The sequence below is a fragment of the Phacochoerus africanus genome, chromosome 6 (assembly GCF_016906955.1).
Source record: "Phacochoerus africanus isolate WHEZ1 chromosome 6, ROS_Pafr_v1, whole genome shotgun sequence".
Taxonomy (NCBI): Eukaryota; Metazoa; Chordata; class Mammalia; order Artiodactyla; family Suidae; genus Phacochoerus; species Phacochoerus africanus.
Window position 1 is genome coordinate 96,262,227 of NC_062549.1, and position 20,136 is coordinate 96,282,362.

Here is a 20,136-nt window from a genome sequence, read left to right on the forward strand (position 1 = left end):
CGCTGGCTCCCCCCTTCAGCATACGCCCCTTTTAGAGTTGTGGGTTGCCATAAACGCACCTGGGGACCAGTGCAGGGAGCACACCTTACTGGATACTGCACCACGCACCACTGCCCATCCATATTTTTCTCTTGCCAACTTGGCCTGAAGATTGTTAAATTCTTATTTGGGGGAAGCTTTGCGTCCCTGCAACCTATTCCAATGTCTTCTCCCGCCATCTAGCTTCCATGTGGATTTTGATTCAGACCTATACGGCATTTTCCTTATACCTGGGCACACAATAAAAGGCTCAGATGGGAGTTCCCGTCGTGGCGCAGTGGTTAACGAACCCGACTAGGAACCATGAGGTTGCGGGTTCGATCCCTGGCCTTGCTCAGTGGGTTAAGGATCCGGCGTTGCCGTGGGCTGTGGTGTAGGTTGCAGACGCGGCTCGGATCCCGTGTTGCTGTGGCTGTGGCGCAGGCCGGTGGCTACAGCTCCAATTGGACCCCTAGCCTGGGAACCTCCATATGCCGCGGGAGCGGCCCAAGAAATAGCAAAAAAAGACGAAAAAAAAAAAAAAAGGCTCAGATGTTGGAAGAATGAGTGAATGAACATGTCCTCAGTTCCACCCCCCGCTCTCTTAAAGGCGCATGAGATCCTTTCATTTTCCTTCCTAGCATTTATACGTGTATGTTTAATGGTTTGGCACCCTTTACTGGATTTCACCTATGTGACAGTGAGGGTTGTGTTTGTTTTGCTCACTGCTGTATTCCCAGTTTCCACACAATGTCTAGCACGGGGTAGGTCTTCAGCACATATTCTTCGAAAGTTGAAGGGCAATTTTTCTGGCTTCAAAGCTGAAAAGCTGATGTCTCTGCCACTTCCAGCTGGAACCTTGAGCCTCTACCTTTCTGGGCCTTGAGCATTTCTTAAGTAGGAAGATGTAATGGTTCCTTGATCTTTCTCCAAAATAAGATCCCTCCCCAAATAAAGCAATTTGGGAGTGAGCAGCCTTCACTTCCCCACCCATTTCCAAGCCCTGAAGGAGAGAGACAGCAGCTGGTGGCTGGTGAGAGAGGAGCCTTTAATGAAAGATGAGTTGCAGGCCTGGCCCACTACTCTTGCGCCCCTGTTGGAGGGTAGGCAAGGGTGAGAAGGTGGGGAGGGAACAGCAGGATGAAGGGGAAGCAGGGTGAAGAGGCAGGTGTGGCAGGGTGGAGAGGAAGGGCGCTGCCCAATGGGACCGTCTGCTCAACTGTTCTCCCAGAAGAAGTTGTTACAGGCCACTGTGAGGGCAGCCACCAGCACCACATACTCCTGGAAGTCCACCTCCCCATCTCCATTCTCGTCGAGCTCCTTCATCACCTTGTCCACAGCATCCGCATCCTTCTGGGCCTGTGGAGCGAGGAAATGGTGAGGTAGGTGGACAGGGAGATGAATATCACAGAGTCAGGGGCATGGGACTTGCTTGACTGGAGAGGAGGAGGCAGAGATGAGCAAGAGGGAGAATTATGTCTAATTATGAGACTTTTTTTTTTTTTTAGGGCCGCATCTATGGCATATGGAGGTTCCCAGGCTATTGACTGAACTGGAGCTGCAGCTGCCAGCCTATGCCACAGCCGCAGAAAATGCCACATCTGAGCCGCGTCTGTGACCTACAGCTCACTGCAACTCTGGATCCTCAACCCACTGAGTGAGGCCAGGGATCGAACCCGCATCCTCATGGCTACTAGTTGGGTTTGTTACTGCTGAACCACAATGGGAACTGCTAATTATGGGACTCTTTCTGCCCTTCTCAAAACTAACAAGACACTTGTGGTTTCCTGTTGCCTACAGATCAGCTCCTTAACAGGGCAGAGTAATAAAAACAATTCCCATATGTTGAGTGCCTACAATGTGACAAGCACTGCACCAGGAGCTTTACAAGTATTGTCTAATTTAATTCTAACACACATAGCATGAACTAGGCTTCATTATTCCCATTCTAGAGAAGAAACAAATTGACAGTCGGTGGTTAAATAACGTGCCCAAAGTCACACAGCAAGAAAGTGGCAGCAACAGAATTTGAATCCCGTTCTCATGAAATCTCAGCGCTGGTACACTTTCGACTGGCTTCCCCTTTTCTGCATCCTTCAGTCAAAACTACCGAGCATGCTTCATCTTCTTTCTCCCATGCCCTTGTTCAGATACTGTACCTTCTCCTAAAATGTCTGCATTTTCCCTAATCTTCCCGTGGAAATCTCTGGCTCAAGTGCCCCCTCTTTGGAGAAGCCATCCCACTTCAGTCCGGTTAATGTTCTCCCATAGTCATTTCTGGCATCTCTGTTAAGGTCCTGGGTGCTTCCTGAGGTTCAAGATTCACTTTCTTTTCTTTTTTCTTTATTATTATTTATTTAAATTTAGGGCCGAACTTGCGGCACATGGAAATTCCCAGGCTAGGGGTTGAATCAGAGCTACAGCTGCTGGCCTCCGTCACAGCCACAGCAACTCAGGATCCGAGCTGCGTCTGTGACCTACACCACAGCTGACGGCAATGCTGGCTCCTTAACCCATTGAGTGAGGCCGGGGATTGAAACCTGCGTCTTTGAGGTTACTAGGTGGGTTCTTTCCTGCTGAGTCCCAATGGGAACTCCCAAGATTTACCTTCAAGGGTCAGGCTCTCCCTTCTAGACTGTGAGCTTTGTTAATGATGCATCTACATAGGGCCTAGCACTTAACAGGTCATCAATAAATCTGGGCATTTTGACTTGAACCAGGAGGAGTCGTGTAGCCTGGGAGAGGAAGGAGATGGATGGGCTGAGCTGGGGTGGATGGAGAGATGGCAGGGAGGTGCCCACTTTGTTCCCCCACCCTTCGCCCACTCCACCCTGTACCCCCACCCTGTGCTCACGTCCAGGAAGCCAGAGAGCTCCGTCTGCAGCAGCTCTTTCAGCTCCTTCTTGCTCAGCTTGTACTTGTCCCCCTCCTTGCCCGAGTGGGCGTGGAACACATTGATGAGAGTCTCCATCGCTGTCTCCAGTTCCGAGCCCATCGCGCAGCTCACCTACCCACGTCCCACCATGGAAGTGAGCTTCGGACCATGCCTGGGGTTTTTGGGTCGGGGCGAGGGTCCTACAGCTTGAAGAGCTATGAGGTTGGAGCCCCACCACAATGGATCTTTCCTGAGATGTTACACAAACAGACCTAAGTCTAGACTCCTTCTCTGTGCCCTTTAGTCCACACCCCAGTCAGAGGGAGTCAGGGCTTAGGGCAGCAAGATAGAGCAGCTGGAGCTGGGCTGGCTCTAGAGGCCTGCCATGGACTTTGTGGTGGCTCCTGGCTGCCTGGGCAGACATTGGGGAGGGTAGGGCAGGCAGGCGGGGTGGTCACAGGACCCAGCCTGGCTTCGTCTGGCTCTATTTTTACCCTGGACTTGCCTGCCTAGCACAGCCAAGGTATGCTGTTGGGGATGGTGGGCTGGGCTCCCCGCTATAGCCTTGACTCTGCTGCCCTCCCCGAGCAAGGATCAATCTGGTGCCCTTGGTCCGCCTGGTGGAGAGGGTGGCAGTCTGAGTGGGGAGCCCGAGGTTCATGGGGAAGGAGTGTCTCACTGCCCCTGAGTTTCCTGTCAACAGCCTGGGGGCCTCTCCTGGTCCTGCCACTCTGTTCTCCCCTGAACTTGTCACTTTGGCTTCCCTCTGTTACCTCGAGTTGGGTTCCTTGTACTTCTCTGCAGAATCAGCCTTGCCACTGGGAGGTGGTGGTGGGAAGGGAAAGTGGAAAGTGTGACGTTTTCTCTGGAGACAGGGCTCCCCAGGAGGAGGAGAGGACACCTGGGGGATCTTGCCCCTGCTGCTGGCCACTCCCACCCCCAGGCCCAACCCAGTCGATGTGGGGACAGTGGCAGCAGGGAGAATAGGGCTGCTATGTGTTGGGGAAGATAAAGGCTGAGTGCGTGAGATCCTCTGAGTTCAAGGAGTTGGGAGAGAGGAGGGGAAAAATGGAAGGGTCTGTTGAGGAGGGGGCACCACCAAGCCAGGGGACCTGTTTCCCTTGACCTTGGGACACTCGGCCCCTTCACAGCCTCAGAGGGCAGCTCAGGTGTCTCAGATCAGGTGTCCCCATCCTTCCCTGGGACTGAGGGGCTAGACAATGAGCCCTGATCAGATGACATCCTAGCTCTTCAATGGGGCCCTTGTGAGTGTCACCTGAACTCCGGACATGAGAAGCGGTTGTCACAGAGACATGAGGGAGATGGAACCCAAGCTGGGCTGATAGAGGGGATAAGCGGGATGTGAGGGGGCGGGTGCTGGTGGCTCGGTTATCAGCCCTATCCAGGAGGGGCACCTAGAGATTGCCTGGAGACCTTGAGCAGCCTGGGATTCTGCGTGGGGGCCATTCTGAGAGGACCTTGCAGGGAGGGGCCAGACAGGAAAACAAAGAGAAAGAATGAGGGGAGAGGGGAGTCTGGGAAGATGGGCCAAGAAAGAGGAGGAGGAGGAAGGGGAGGTCACTCGAAGGGAGACGGGAGTGGGAGTCATACCCTAGCCCCCCACCCCCCCACCCCCGCTTCCTGGTCTCACTTGGTCCATGCTCTGTGCTGCACCCCTGCCCTGCCCCCACTTCCTGAGCTCTTGGCAGGGCTGGGTGGGGTGGTAGAGAGACCAAGGCTGGGGTGGGGCGAGGGGGCTGTTCCATCTGCTTTCTTATTCCTGCGCCACTGGAAGCAAGGAGAGAGCTGGGTCTCCTCCCCAGCACCTGGGAGATGAGGGTGTCTCAGGTGGGCATTGAGGGCCCTGTGGTAGGTGGGCCCCCCATTCTGGGAGCTCAGTGCCTGGGTTCTGCCCTGGCTTCCTCATTCCCTAAGTTCCCAGATCTCCCTCTGAGCTTCACCTGCCTCCCCTCACCACCTTCAAACACGGTCTCCCCCAATCCCGAACCCCTTCCAGACTCTCACGGCACCGCGGTACTGCCCCCCTCCCCCAACTCTCGGAGCCGTCCTGAAGTCCCCCTGCCCCCAGGCTGGCCAAGGACAGGCACTAACACAAATGGGGCAAGGTACTCACGGTCAGCCTAGGTGTGTTGGGAGCAGGTTCCGGACAGACGGCCGAGGCTGCAAATGTGGCTACCAGAGCTGTGCAGGGAGACCTGTCTTCAGTCGTCCAACCCACCCCCCACCGGCTCCACCCCTTCACGGACAGACACCCAGTGGGGCAAGGGGCCAGGAGTGGACAGAGGCGCCCTCTGTCTCCTGGGCTGGAACAGGCTGCCTTGTGTCCTCTTCTCCAGCCCCCGTTGCCTCCCCCAACATCGGGCCCCAAAAGGGGGAAAGGTCCTGGGACGAAGGCACACTGAGAGGCGGCTCTGTCCCCACCCCCACCCCACAGTACTGCGTGTGCTGCTAGGCAGGGAACAGGTGTGTGCACCTGGCTGAGGGGGCTCAGTGAGGGGACTTCTCAGTGAATAATTTAGTCTTGAGAGTCTCCCTGAGGGGTTTCAGCCTGAGACCACTCCCCCCCCCCCCAGGGATTTCAATGCAAGGTCTCCTCAAGGGGGTCTCAGCCTAGATCCCTTTCTGTTTGTGGGGTCTCAGTCTGGGATCCTCTGTGGGGGTCTTGGGCTGCAGGATCCTTGGGGGGATCTCATTCTGAGGGGCCGTCTGTGGTGTTTCTTAGATGGGACCTCTAGGAGCTGAGCTCACTCAATTGATTCTTTCAATGTGCATGGCCTCCCCCAGTGCCCACCTTACACACTCCTGATTAGAGAGGTGCGTGTGTGCAGGCTCCCAGTGTTGGGAGGGATGGGCCCCCAGGATGCCTGCTGAGTGGGATCTGGCCAGGAAGCTCCTTCCCCTCACAAAGTGGAGGCTATTTGGGCTGGGTGGGGACGGGAAGGGGCACAGGGTTCCTGGATTGATTGCTTTGGGGGGGGGAGGAGCGTGATTGGACTGTCTCCTCTCTTCAGAATTCACGACGATGGAAACTTGACACCTCCCGGCTTGGGAGGGGCTCTTTTCTCCCTCTCCCGGAAGCTTATAAACCTCAGCCCTAGGGCTCTTGCCCGCTGCACCCCATCTCCTTACCCCGGTGAGTCGCATCTCCTAACCCCGGAGGGATCCTGGGGAGCCTCCCCGCACCCCGAGCTCCCAGGTCCCTCCCCTGGAGCCGGCTCCGATAGGGATTCCGGAAATGACTTTGGGAGTTCCAACAAGAGTCCTTGCACAGGGGAGTGGGTAGGCGGGAAGAGGGACGATGCGTGGGCATGTCCCCTATCCCCAGCTGTCTCTCCTCCCCACTCCCCTTCCGCGGTCCCCTCCTCCCCTTCTCCGTGAGTGCCAAGCCCCTTCTGGGCGAGGGCAGTCAGTGGAGCCGCAGCCAGGACTGCTGTCGCCATCCGGGAAACCGGGCGGGGAGGGCTGTGGAGTCCTGGGCTCAGCTGCTCCCGAGGGGGGTGGGGGGAGGGAAGGTGCGGGTGGGGCCACAGAGAGGCCGGGTCTGTCCAGACAGAGCCAGCCCTGGCCACAGCTGGGCATTTGCCAGACCCTGGGCTTCTTGCTGGGAAGAGCAGCCAGTGTGTGTGGGCGTGCACAGTGCAGGCGGGTGGACACCCAGGCCCTTGCACAAACAAGCTTTGGAGACAAACAACCCCGTGACCCTTTGAGGCGGCTGAAACTCTCAGAAAGGGCCCTTGGGACTGAATCCCACCAAAGGGCCACCAGACTGAGAGGACGCCAAAGAAGGACCCCAGACCTCAAGCCTCCTCCAGGACAAGAGGGGTCTCCTGATCGAGGGACCACTACCCAGGGCTTCCTGAGACATAGACACTTCCAAAGCACCCTCAGACTGCGACACCTAGAGAGGAAGGGGTTTCTGGAAGTGAAGTTCCTTCCTACACCTCCACTGAGGTACTTTCCCCTGGTCCCCTGCCCCAAGCGCCATCCCTGCATCCTGTTCCCTCCCTCCTTTCTCTTGAAGCTTCCTCCAGCCAGACAGCCTGAGGGGGCAACGCCAGGGGTCAGGGATGCTCTGGGTGGTCCTGACTCCGCCTTTCTCTCCTTCCTCCTTCCTGCATGTCAGCCCTGTGAGGACAGCAGCTCCAGCCCCAGGGTCCTGATGGCAGCTGAGCCACTGACTGAGCTGGAGATGGCCATTGAGACGGTGGTCACCACCTTCTTCAACTTTGCAGGGCGAGAGGGGAGGAAGGGCAGCCTCAGCATCGATGAGTTTAAGGAACTGGTCACTCAGCAGTTGCCTCACCTGCTCAAGGTAGGTGGAATCTCTGGGCCTGAGATTTTGAGAGTCAGTGGCTGTGGGACACTGTGTGTGTGTCAGGTTGTTGCTGGGCACGATAAGGTGACTACAGCTGCGTTGTGGACAAAGGTGTGGTGACTGCGTGTGTAAATGGCTCTGGGTGTCCTTGCCTGGTGTGTGTGTATAACTAGGTAACGCTATGTCTGTGTGAGTGCAAGTGGCTTATTGGGCTTGGTGTTCCTATTGCATGATGCTCTGGGGTTCTTATTGTTTCTGCCCTGTATCTCTCTGGTTTCATTTCCCCAACGCAGGCCTGGACCCAGAGCTGGATTTTGGGAAATTCATAGACCATCAGAGGTAGAAGGAGGCCAAGAGAAAACAGTCTGGATTCCTCACTTGCTGTGTATAGAAACTGAGGCCCAGCTGTGGGAAAGCGTTCATCAAAAATAGGAACACAGCCAAATTCATAGAGTCCTAGAATCTCAGTGTAGGAGGTTCCTGTAAGGTTCTGTGACTTCCCGTCCTCTTTGGGCATCCCCTCAATAATGACCTGATAGGGTCATTCTTTCTCTCCTACTCACAGGATGCAGGAGGGGTTTACGTCTGAGCTGGCACATCATCCCAGGCTGTTAATAGTTTCTTTTACATCCTTGCTGAAATTTTACAGGCACATAAAACATGTGAATATGGATTTTTTTTTCTTTTTTCTTTTGCTTTTTAGGGCAGCATATGGATGTTCCCAGGCTAGGGGTCAAATAGGAGCTGCAACTACCAGCCTGCACCACAGCCACAGCCCACGCCAGATCCGAGCTTTGTCTGCGGCCTCCACCACAGCTCACGGTAACTCTGGATCCTTAACCCACTGACCCAGGCCAGGGACTGAACCTGCATCCTCATGGTTGCTTACTAGTTGGGTTTGTTACTGCTGAGTCACAATGGGAACTCCTGAGTATGGATTTTTAAAAAACCACAAACTGAGTCTCTGAAATTCATAATCTGTCACCTGCAATATCTACATCCGTAGACTTTTCTCTTCCTCTTCTCACTGGAAACTTCAGGCTTTTCCCTGAAAGTACAGCCTTCCCTGTAGCTCTCTCAAATAATGACTGATTTTTCTTCCGAATCCAACTCCCTCTGGGCCTGGAATTGCAGGTAGTGACCTCTTTGCTTTTTTTTGGGGGGGGGGGGTTATCCTTTTACGGCCACATCCGCAGCATACGGAAGGTCCCAGTTCAGGGATCAAATCGGAGCTGTAGGTGCCGGCCTACACCACAGCCACAGCAACACCAGATCCAGGCCACGTCTTCGACCTACACCACAGCTCACAGCAATGCTGGATCCTTAACCCACTGAGCAAGGTCAGGGATCCAACCTGCAACCCCACGGTTCCTGGTCAGGTTTGTTTCCGCTGCGCCATGACGGGAACTTCCTCTTTGCTTTTCATTGCTACTTCCAGATCTTAGTTTCTTCTTCTTCTTGAGATGCCCAACCCACACTTCTTATTTCATACCTTATAGCTCTTCAGCTCCTGGCTTACTGTTCTCCTTCTCATCACTGCCCCTGGCATTACCTAGACAACCCAGCCAACAACACCCGGGCCTTTCCATTTCTTGAACTACTTACTTTGAAAGATTCTGTCTTCCTGTGTCTCCGCATCTTCCACCTTCACCCCACCACCCCGTCACCACCCCGTCTAGACCATGTTGTCACCTCAGAATCTCGATTTTAGGACTAACTTTCTCTACCACCTCTTGTCATTCCAATTCTGTTCCTCTATCTCATTCTTTTTCTCCTTCTAGGGCCACACCTGTGCATGTGGAAGTTTCTGGGCCAGGGATGGCCTACACCACAGCCACAGCAGCACCGGGTCTGAGCTACATCTGTGACCTATGCTGAATCTGTGGCAACGATGCATCCTTCACCCACTGAGCAAGGGCAGGGATCGAACCCCCATCCTCCTGGATACTAGATGGATTCTTAACCCACTGAGCCACAGCGGGAGCTCCTCCACTGGGACCTTCAGTCTCTTGACCTCATCACTTTGTCATCTTTCTTTCTTTTTCTTTTTCTTTTTTTTGTCTTTTTGCCTTTTCTTGGGCCACTCCCGCGGCATATGGAGGTTCCCAGGCTAGGGTTCTAATCGGAGCTGTAGCCGCCAGCCCATGCCAGAGCCACAGCAACACGGGATCCGAGCCGCGTCTGCAACCTACACCACAGCTCACGGCAACGCCGGATCCTTAACCCACTGAGCAAGGGCAGGGATCGAACCTGCAACCTCATGGCTCTTAGTCGGATTCGTTAACCACTGCGCCACGGCAGGAACTCCAATGCCAGATTCTTAACCCCACTGAGCAAGGTCAGGGATTGAACTTGCAACCTCATGGTTCCTAGTTGGATTCGTTAACCACTGCGCCACGACGGGAACTCCGTACTTTGTCATCTTTCATCACATTCCTTTTACTCAGCTGGGTTCTAAGGCTCACCGCTAGAGTCCCTCCCTCAGCTCCCTTGATCCTCTTGTGCTCTATCCTAGATATTTGGCAAAATCCCAACCCAAGTTAAATCCATTAACTTGCTGGTGAAACCCACCATTCTGTGTCCGCCCTCGCACCGCTGAATCTGGTTGGAGAAAAATGCACTGCCATGTTGACTTGTCTCACTTTAAATGCATAACCACAAACCCCAGCGGGACCCTTAGCCCTGCCTGGTGATTCCACTACATTTCCCTCGTTGATTCATTTATCATTGAATGATTCATTTATTCATTTTTCTAGTCTCCCTCTTGCTGAGAAATTTTCTCACTGAGAAAATAAGAGCCATCAAGAAACTTCTGTGTGCCTCCTCCCACAAATCTACCAACTGATTGGCACATTCTCTGCCTTCCTTCCTGTGAGGAATGTCGGTCTCAGCTGCTGAGATCAGCCCCTCTCCTGGTGCATTGGATCCCATCCTTTCTCACCTACTCACAGATGTTACTCTTGGAGTTCTCTTGCGGTGAGGTGATTAAAGATCGGAAGTGGTCACTGCAACAGCTTGGGTTGCTGCTGTGATGTGGGTTCGATCCCTGGCTCAGGATCTTCTGTATGCCATGGGCACGGCCAAAAAAAAGACATTGCTCTTTCAATTCTTCCCCTTCTCTCTTTCATCATCAAAATTTCCCTCTCTACTGGATTGTTCTTTTTTTTTTTTTTTTTTTTTTTTTTGGTCTTCTTGCTATTTCTTGGGCCGCTCCCTTGGCATATGGAGGTTCCCAGGCTAGGGGTCCAATCAGAGCTGTAGCCGCCGGCCGACGCCAGAGCCACAGCAACACCAGATCCGAGCCGCGTCTGCAACCTCACCACAGCTCACGACAACACTGGATCGTTAACCCACTGAGCAAGGGCAGGGACTGAACCCCCGAAATCTCATGGTTCCTAGTCGGATTCATTAACCACTGCGCCACCATGGGAACTTCTCTACTGGATTGTTCTGATCAGTTTACAAATATACTGTACTATCTCTCATCTTAAAAAAAAAAAAAGAGAGAGAGAAGAGAACCTCCCTTGGCCCTATAACTCCCTCCAGCTATGGCTTATATCTCGGTTCCTCTTTTTAGTAAAAATCCTGGAAAGCAGTGAGAGTTGTCTTTGCTTTTTATGGCCGCACCCGTGGCATCTGGAAGTTCCCAGGCTAGGGGTTGAATCAGAGCTACAGCTGCCAGCCTACACCACAGCCACAGCAGGATCTAAGCCACGTCTGCGACCTACACCACAGCTCACGGCAACGCCAGATCCTTAACCCACTGAGAGGGGCCGGGGATCGAACCCACAGCCTCACGGGTCCTAGTTGGGTTTGTTAACCACTGAGCCACGGAGGGAGCTCCCAGTGAGAGTTTTTTTATACCAACTGTCTCTGCTTTTCCTCTCCTGGTTCAGAATGCTCCTCCTCCAGGTATCTCTTGGGTTTATTCCTCGTTTGACTCACATTTCTGCTCAGGTGGCCAATCCTCAGCATGACCTTCCTTCACCACTGAGGACAGAGATCTCCTTGTGCTCTGTTCCTTTACCCCGGGGCTAGTTTCTTTCAGAGCACTTTCTTCACACCTTCGCCTCCATTACATAATTATATGTTACCAAGAAGTTATTTATACCGTCTGTATACTAACTGTAACATTTAATTTCCTTCCTTTCCATGTAGGAAACATTCTTTTTCCATGAAGGAAAGGCATCTGCTCACTGTTTCATCTCCAGCACCTAGAGGAGTGTCTGACTCCTAGTAGATGCTCAATAAAATACTGAGGAACTGAGTGAGACAGTAAAGAAAGTTTTATAAAAAAGTAAAAATTGTTGACAGTGAATGAATAAAGGCATATTACTTACTGTTCTACAATAGCTTTTTAAAACTATAACACTGCATATAGACTATTTTCCCATTAAAAATGATACACTGGAGTTCCTATTTTGGCTCAGTGGTTAAGGAATCTGACCAGTATCCATGAAGATGCAGGTTCGATCCTTGGCCTCGTTCAGTGGGTTGAGGATCCGGTGTTGCTATGAGCTGTGGTGTAGGTTGCAGACACGGCTAGGATCCTCCATTGCTGTGGCTGTGGTGTAGGCCGGCAGCTACAGCTCTGTTTTGACCCCTAGCCTGGGAACCTCCATATGCAGGCCCTAAAAAACCAAACCAAACCAAACCAAACCAAAACAAAAGATACACTGTATCCTAATTTGTAGCTTAACACATTTATGTAGCTAATCCTCTATTGAGGGACATTTCTTCTATGTCCACTTTTCCTTTTTGCAAAAGTTCTTGTTTATATTATGTTTATAAACTTGAGGGAAAATATTTGTAGGGTAAATGTCAGGCAGTAGAACTATTAGGTCAAAAGACTGTTTGTTCTTAATTTTTATTGATATTATTAGTTTGCTTCCCAACAAGGTTGTACTGGTTTTCATGGCTACCAGCAGTGCATTCAACTGCCTGTTTCCCCAAAATGAGTCTTACCAACCTTTTTTTTTTTTCTTCCCCATGCTGATGGCATGTGGAAGTTCCCAGGCAGGGACTGAACCCCAGCCACAGCAGCGACTCAAACTGATGCAGTGACAATGCTGGCTCCTTTACTTGCTGCGCCACAAGAGAACTCCCTCAAGCTTAATTTTTGCCAATCTAATATGTGGAAATAGTATTTCGTTCTGATTTATACTTCTTTAATTCTGAATGAAATAGAACATTAAATATTTTTTTTTTTTTTTGTCGTGCCCTCAGCATGTGGAAGTTCCCTGGCAAGCGATTGAACCTAAGTCACAGCTGTAACCAGAGCCACAGCAGGAATAATGCCAGATCCTTAACCCATTGAGCCACAAGGGAACTCCAAAAACCACATATATGCTTTTTAGAGCCACACCTGTGGCACATGAAAGTTTCCAGGCTAGGAGGAGAATCAGAGCTGCAGCCGCTGACCTATGCCGCAGCCAAAGTAACGCAGAATCCTTAACCCACTGAGCGAGGCCAGGGATTGACCCAGGCCCTCATGGATACTAGTCAGGTTTGTTTCGGCTGAGCCACAACAGAACTCCTCCAAAAAATATTTTTTGATAGACATGTATATTGCTTTTTCTGTGAACGGCTTGTTTCTTTCTTTTATTGAAGTTTTTCTTTTCATATTGATAGCTCTTTATAGCGTAACGAAATCAACCTTTGTCTGTTATGGGCACGGTAATCTTTTCCGCCTAATTTGCCCTTTGTCCTTTGATTTATTTATGGTAGTTTTTGCCATTCAGAGTGTAAAAAAATTTTATGCAGTCAGATTTATCAAACTTTTCCTGAATAGCTTCTGTGTTTTATGCCATGCTTAGAAAGGTCTTCCCAGTTTAAGTCATTAAAAAACCCCAGACTTTATTTTATCATTACATTTTTCTTGCTGGTGTTAAATATCCCACTTATTATTGATTCAATTCCCATGTATATTTTGAGTCTCTTTGTTCTCTTTCATTGATCTGTTTATTATTTATTTAGAAGCAATCTCATTTAATTATTGTAGTTTTAGAATATGCTTTTTTGCTGTAGAGTTGGTTCCCCCTCATTGCTGTTTTTCAGAATTTTACTGGTGGGTGCCACATGTTTATTTTTCAAGAAGAATTTTAGTAACATTTAATCATATTAAAAACAATCTGGAGTTCCTGCTGTGGCGCAACAGGATTGGCGGTGTCTCTGCAGCACTAGGATGCAGGTTCAGTCCCTGCCCAGCACAGTGGGTTAAAGGATCTGGCATTGCTGCAGCTGCAGCATAGGTTATAACTGTGGCACAGATCTGTTCCCTGGCCCTGGAACTCCATATGCTGTGGGACAGCCAAAAAAGAAGAGAACAGAAAAAAAAAAAAAAAAAAGAATCCTGTAGATATTTTAATTCGGATCTTATAAAAATGCTATTTGAGGGAAAATTGACATCTTTTTTTTGTTTGTTTGTTTGCTTTTTAGGGCTGCACCCTCAGCCTATGGAGGTTCCTAGGCTAGGGGTCCGATCTGAGCTACAGCTGCCGGCCTATACCACAGCCACAGCCACGCAGGATCTGAGCCACATCTGCGACCAACACCACAGCTCATGGCTAAACCGGATCCTTAACCCACTGAGCAAGGCCAGGGATCGAACCCCCAACCTCATGGTTCCTAGTCAGATTTGTTTCCTCTGTGTCACGAAGGGAACTCCTTGACATCTTTATATTATTGTCTTTCATCTCTAAAAAAAAAAAGCATGCTTTTCTCTTCTTTTCTTTCTTTCTTTTTTTGCTTTTTAGGGATGCACCCAGGGCATATGGAAGATCCCAGGCTAGGGGTCAAATTGGACCTGAAGCTGCCGGCCTACACCACAGCCATAGCAATGCATGATCTGAGTCTCGTCTGCGACCTACACCACGGCTCACGGAAATGCCAGATCCTTAACCCACTGAGTGAGGCCAGGGATCGAAGCCAAATCCTCATGGATACTAGTTGGGTTCGTTATGGCTGAGCCACAGTGGGAACTCCCTGTTTTTCTATTTATGCATGTATCCTTCAATTTAGCTATCTTCACAAAAGCTTAATAGCTTTCTACGTTTGTTCCTGAGTGCTTTATTTTTTACTATTTTATTTAAAAAACATTTTTGGCTGTCCTGGGGCATATGAAGTTCCTATGCTGCCACTGCAGCAACACCAGATCCTTTAACCCACTGCACCAGGCAGAGATCGCTCCTGCATCGTGGTGCTGTAGAGACACCACTGATCCCATTGTACCACAGTGGGAACTCCTGTTTTTTTTTTTCACTGCTTTAAGTGGGATCTTTCACATTCTATATTTTGAGCTGGCATTAGTTTTTGTGTATTAATATTGTCACCAGGACTTCCTGTTTTGGCTCAGTGGGTAACAAACCCAACTAGTATCCATGAGGATGTGGCTTCAATCCCTGGCTTTGCCCAGTGTGTTTTAAGTTTCTAGCTTCTCATCCTTGATTGGTTATTTAATCTTTCAGAGGAACGATTTCTCATTGGTGAAAAGGACTCATAATACTACTGCCCTTGTTGGACCGGTCTTGCATTTATTCAATCAATATTTATTGAGTGCCTGCTCTGTCCTGTTCTGACACCGTCCCAGGCTTTGGGTCATATTGGTGAACAAGCCTCTGCTCTGTGCCAGGCACTGTCCCAGGCAGAGGGATTATGGTGATGAACAAGATGGACAAGTTCCCTCTGCTCCTGGAGCCTTTCATTCTAGCAGATTATGACGAGTAAATGATGAAGTATATAACATGCTCAGCATAAAGCTCAGAACACTCAGCACTATTAAGTGCTTACACTTGTTGAAATGTCAGGCATTACCACTCTTTTGTTTTTTTCTAGATATACAATGTTATAATTGCTAGTCTAATAAGAGGTGAATTTGCCTCTTTTTTCTTTTCTCTTTTTTTGCTGATATTTTTTATTATTTTATTTTATTTTATTTTTTATTGTTATTTCCCCAATACAATTTTTTTTTCTACTGTATAGCATGGGGACCCAGTTATACCTACATGCATACATTCTTTTTTCTCATGTTATCATGCTCCATCCTAAGGGACGAGCATAGTTTCCAGTGCTACACAGCGGGATCTCATTGCTAATCCATCCCGAAAGCAATTGTTTGCATCTATTAACCCCAAGCTCCCAATCCATCCCACTCCCTCCCCCTCCCCCAGGCAACCACAAGTCTGTTCTCCAAGTCCATGATTTTCTTTTCTGTGGAAAGGTTCATTTGTGCCGTATATTAGATTCCAGATGTAAGTGATATCATATGGTATTTGTCTTTGTCTTTCTGATTTACTTCACTCAGTATGAGAGTCTCTAGTTCCATCCATGTTGCTGCAAGTGGCATTATTTTGTTCTTTTTTATGGCTGAGTAGTATTCCATCGTGTATATATACCACGTCTTCCTAAACCAATCATCTGTCGATGGACATCTGGGTTGTTTCCATGTCTTAGCTATTGTGAATAGTGCTGCAGTGAACATGTGGGCGCATGTGTCTTTTTTAAGGAAAGTTTTATCTGGTTATATGCCCAAGAGTGGGGTTGCTGGATCATATGGTAGTTCTATGTATGATTTTCCAAGGTACCTCCATACTGTTCTCCATAGTGGTTGTACCAGCTTACATTCCTACCAACAGTGCAGGAGGGTTCCCTTTTCTCCATACCCCCTCCAGCATTTGTTTTTTGTGGACTTATGAATGATGGCCATTCTGACTGGAGTGAGGTGGTATCTCATGGTAGTTTTGATTTGCATTTCTCTAATAATCAGGGATGTTGAGCATTTTTTCATGTGCTTGTTGGCCATCTGTATATCTTCCTTGGAGAAATGTCTATTCAGGTCTTTTGCCCATTTTTTAATTGGGTTGTTGGCTTTTTTGCTGTTGAGTTGTATAAGTTGCTTGTATATTTTAGAGATTAAGCCCTTGTTGGTCGCACATTTGGAACTATTTTCTCCCATTCTGTAAGTTGTCTTTTTGTTTTCTTTTTGGTTTCCTTTGCTGTGCAAAATCTTGTCAGTTTGATTAGGTCCCATTGGTTTATTTTTGCTTTTACTTCTGTTGCTTTGGGAGACTGATCTGAGAAAACATTTGTAAGGTTGATGTCAGAGAATGTTTTGCCTATGTTCTCTTCCAGGAGTTTGATGGTATCTTGTCTTTTATTTGAGTCTTTAAGCCATTTTGAGTTTATTTTCGTGCATGGTGTGAGGGCGTGTTCTAGTTTCATTGCTTTGCATGCAGCTGTCCAGGTTTCCCAGCAATACTTACTGAAAAGACTGTCTTTTTCTCATTTTATGTTCTTGCCTCCTTTGTCAAAGATTAATTGACCATAGGTGTCTGGGTTTATTTCTGGGTTCTCTATTCTGTTCCATTGGCCTGTGTGTCTGTTTTGGTACAGTACCACATGGCCTTGATGAATGTGGCTTTGTAACATTGCCCGAAGTCTGAAAGAGTTATGCCTCCTGCTTGGTTTTTATTCCTCAGAATTGCTTTGGCAATTCTGGGTTCTTTTTCTTGTTAAGGCTACACCTGTTGCATATGGAAGCTCCCAGGCCAGGGGTTGAATCAGAGCTGCAGCTGCTGGCCTACACCACAGCAAAGCAATGTGGGATCTGAGCCCCACCTGCCACCTACACCACAGCTCACGGCAGCACTGGATCCTTAAGCCACTCAGTGAGGCCAGGGATCGAACCCACATCCTCATGGCCACTATGTTGGGTTCTTAACCCACTGAGCCATGACAGGAACTTTGAACTTGTCCCAGCACTTTGACAGTTTATTTCTTTCTCTTGCCTAATTGTATATTTTCCCCCTCCCTCTCTATATAATGTTATTCTGGGCATCTTTGCCTTCCATTGGCAATGCTCATAGTAGCTTATAATTCAGCATGATTGTGGCTTTTAACAAGTCTTGTTTAGTTCTATGAATTAGATTTGTGCCATCTATTGATTTGGCAAGGCTCCTCCACCTCCATCCAAATGTTGATTCAAATATTGAGCATCAACTCTGCCTGAGGCACCCTTGTCTAATTTGACCTGGATCCATTGTTCAGTTTGGTTGTGGTTATTTATCTGACAACAAATCCTTTGATCATGATGGTCCAGCTTAGACTATCCTTTGATGTCACAGGTCTGCTGGGAGAGATTTTGTCAAGGGCCCCCTGGAACACCGGACACCCCGTGTCCTTGCCATTCCCCCCATTTACCAGGCTAGTGACCCCACTGGGGAAATGAGATGACATGAAGGTTATGCGCATGGGCAGCCAAATCCTGTGACCTTCTTTAGCTTTCCGCGTGGGAGGAGGGTGGCCTGAGAAGGCTCTGAGTGCGGTCAGAGTGAGTCTGTGCCTGCAGGGGTTCCCCGAGTGTCCTTGGGCTTATCCCAGTGCTGTGCTGGAGCCCGCCCGTGCCTGCAGGTGAAGGCCTATTGTGTGCATCTCTTTCTGCTCTGCCTTCAATGACATCATGCCTGTGGTTCATAATCCACCACAGTGGGAGTCTATAGACCACAGCAGACACTATACCCGGATTTCTCACCTCCCTCCTCGGCATCTGCTTGTAGTTGGGCACCAAAGTTTGGGGCTGTAGCTTCATCCTGGACGTGGGGGGTGGGTCCTAGCACTCTCTGAGGGAAGGGAATGGTGACTGGGGATTCTTCCCTCTCTCCACGTCTTAGGAACACTCTGTTTGTTTTGGTTTTTTCTTTTTTGTCTGCCCTGCAGCACGTGGAGTTCCTGGGCCAGGGGTCAGATCTGAGTCGCATGTGTGACCTACACCACACCTGCCGCCGTGCTGGATCCTTTAACCCACTGTGCTGGGGTCCCAGCCCTGCCGATCCTTTTGTGCCACAGCGGGAACTCCAGAATGCTTGTTTCTAACCCCACGCTTCCCTGCGGTGTCTCCTCAGGATGTGGGCTCCTTAGATGAGAAGATGAAGAGCTTGGATGTGAATCAGGACTCAGAGCTCAAATTCAATGAGTACTGGAGACTGATTGGGGAGCTGGCCAAGGAGATCAGGAAGGAGAAGGCCCTGGGAATCCGGAAGAAGTGAAGCTGACTGGCTGGGATGGGGGGCAGGATTGGTGGGGCTGGGCGGAACCCTACTTCCCCCAAATAAAGCTTCCTCCTTGAGACCCAGATGTTTCTTACACCCACCCTGATTTCTTCTCTGGACACCAGGGAGTGGGAAAGCTCTGCCCTGACCTGAGGGTGGGTCCAACAATTATGAGCTCCTGGAGGACCAGGAATGTTATTCATCTTAGAATATTCTGTAGCATCAGGTCTTATACAGGGTAGATGATGCTCAATGAATAAATAGTTGATGAATGAATATATGAAAGGTGGAGGCAGATCTCTAGGGAAAGGGAGGTGACTCATATCCCCCCAGGTGCTCAGGGGCTTGGTCTTGGCTTTCATTTTCTTGTTCCTGCAGTTTGTGTCATTGGATGGAAATGATAGCAGCCAACATGTGTTGAGGGCTTGCTCCGTGCCAGGCACAGTGCTGAACTTTTTCTTGCATTATCTTTTTTTTTTTTTGTCTTTTGTCTATTCGGGGCCACACTCGTGGCATATTGAGGTTCCCATGCTAGGGGTTGAATCAGAGCTGTAGTTGCCAGTCTAGGCCACAGCCACAGCCATGCAGGATCCAAGCCTCATCTGCTATTGACACCACAGCTCACGGCAGTGCCAGGTCCTTAACCCACTGAGCAAGGCCAGGGATCGGACCCGAGTCCTCATGGATACTAGTCAGGTTCCTTAACCACTGAGTCATGACAGGAACTCCACTTGCATTATTTTAGTTAATTCTCACAGCCCCTTGAGGTAGGCACTTTTTTTTTTTTTTTGGTTGCATCACAGCATGTGGATGATCGAACCCGTGCCACTGCAGTGACCCATGCTGCAGTGACAACACCAGATCCTTAGCCTGCTGCGCCACAAGGGAACTCCGAGGCAGGTACTATTTTTAAGTCCTGTGTTAAAGATAACAGATTTTAGAGAGGTTAAGGCACAAAGACAAGAATAGGTGGAACTGGGTTGAAATTCTGCCTCTGTGATGAAACCACGATCCTCTCTGGATGGACGGGTGGGACCCATCCTCTCCTCCCTCCCACCATAGCAGGGGTGAAGCAGAAGAAGGAACACAGGGTTCTGGTTCGAGGACTGTGGGGTGAGGGTGGTGGTGGTGCTGCAGGAAGCAGAACTTTAGGGCACCGGAGCGCCCTCTCCCTATCCTTGATTTGAGGGGCATTGTGGTTTGCACTGGCTGCCACCAGAGGGAGCAGGGGCGGGGCAGCCCAGTGGCGCTGTCACTACCTTACTGTCAGGTGTCCATCATTTGAGGCAGCTGTGAGTCCAGAAGAACTTTTAGGGTGATTCAAGCTCCCCATGACACACCATGAAAGGGTCCTGGATTGAGCTCTTCCATCTAAATGCCCCCAGACGGAGAGACCTCAGAGGGACCACCAGGCTGGAACTCTGAGGGCATCTTCGAGACATTCCTGAGGGGCTCCCCTGCACACACTGAGACCCTAGGAGGGACCCCGCCCCCAAGACTGAGGCATTATAGAGACTTCAAGCTGAGGCACTCTTGGGAAAACCTTCAAATTGGGATGCCTCCGAGGGGGCCCAGATTGAGAACTCTCAGGAGACCTCTTAGAATAAGACATTTTTGGAAGGGCCCCTTCATTGAGATATAGACACCCCCAGCTGAGCCCAAAGTATGGAGAAGCCCTAGATGGAGAGCTGGGGGCCAGGGGTGCAGTGGGAGGTACACTCTGATCTCAGTTCAGGAAAGGAGCCCAGGACCTCTGGCTCGGGGCACCGCCCACCCTTGCCTTGACCGTGACCTTGACCATTCTGAGTCCCCCGCCTCCTCCCTTCCTCCTCCCCACCTGGTGAGGTGGCCCCCTGGGGCTG

General features: G+C 49.9%; 2 protein-coding genes across 4 annotated transcripts; one reads left to right on the forward strand and one right to left on the reverse strand.

Moving 5' to 3' along the window:
* Nucleotides 1–1,049: 1,049 nt before the first annotated feature.
* On the reverse strand, nucleotides 1,050–6,062 carry S100A1 (S100 calcium binding protein A1). 2 transcript variants are annotated; one of them, XM_047784566.1, is made up of 4 exons: nucleotides 6,044–6,062; nucleotides 5,028–5,095; nucleotides 2,873–3,025; nucleotides 1,050–1,377 (listed from the first exon to the last, which is right to left on the reverse strand). In XM_047784566.1, exons 3-4 carry the CDS (start codon nucleotides 3,011–3,013, stop codon nucleotides 1,234–1,236), a joined length of 285 nt encoding a protein of 94 aa, XP_047640522.1. In that variant the 5' UTR covers nucleotides 3,014–3,025; nucleotides 5,028–5,095; nucleotides 6,044–6,062; the 3' UTR covers nucleotides 1,050–1,233. The 2 variants fall into 2 exon arrangements, with proteins under 2 accessions (XP_047640522.1, XP_047640523.1); XM_047784567.1 differs by lacking the exon at nucleotides 6,044–6,062 and adding an exon at nucleotides 5,706–5,724.
* S100A13 (S100 calcium binding protein A13) lies at nucleotides 5,949–18,357 on the forward strand. 2 transcript variants are annotated; one of them, XM_047784569.1, is made up of 3 exons: nucleotides 5,949–6,047; nucleotides 7,038–7,226; nucleotides 18,128–18,357. In XM_047784569.1, exons 2-3 carry the CDS (start codon nucleotides 7,074–7,076, stop codon nucleotides 18,269–18,271), a joined length of 297 nt encoding a protein of 98 aa, XP_047640525.1. In that variant the 5' UTR covers nucleotides 5,949–6,047; nucleotides 7,038–7,073; the 3' UTR covers nucleotides 18,272–18,357. The 2 variants fall into 2 exon arrangements, with proteins under 2 accessions (XP_047640525.1, XP_047640526.1); XM_047784570.1 differs by lacking the exon at nucleotides 5,949–6,047 and adding an exon at nucleotides 6,455–6,865.
* Nucleotides 18,358–20,136: the final 1,779 nt, after the last annotated feature.

Excerpts from the sequence above, each read along its gene's own strand:
- S100A1 (XM_047784566.1), bottom strand. The coding sequence starts at position 3,013 with ATGGGCTCGGAACTGGAGACAGCGATGGAGACTCTCATCAATGTGTTC. Across the intron at positions 1,378-2,872 it reads AGCTCTCTGGCTTCCTGGAC|GCCCAGAAGGATGCGGATGC; the intron begins GTGAGCACAGGG and ends CTCGCTCCACAG.
- S100A13 (XM_047784569.1), top strand. The coding sequence starts at position 7,074 with ATGGCAGCTGAGCCACTGACTGAGCTGGAGATGGCCATTGAGACGGTG. Across the intron at positions 7,227-18,127 it reads AGTTGCCTCACCTGCTCAAG|GATGTGGGCTCCTTAGATGA; the intron begins GTAGGTGGAATC and ends GTGTCTCCTCAG.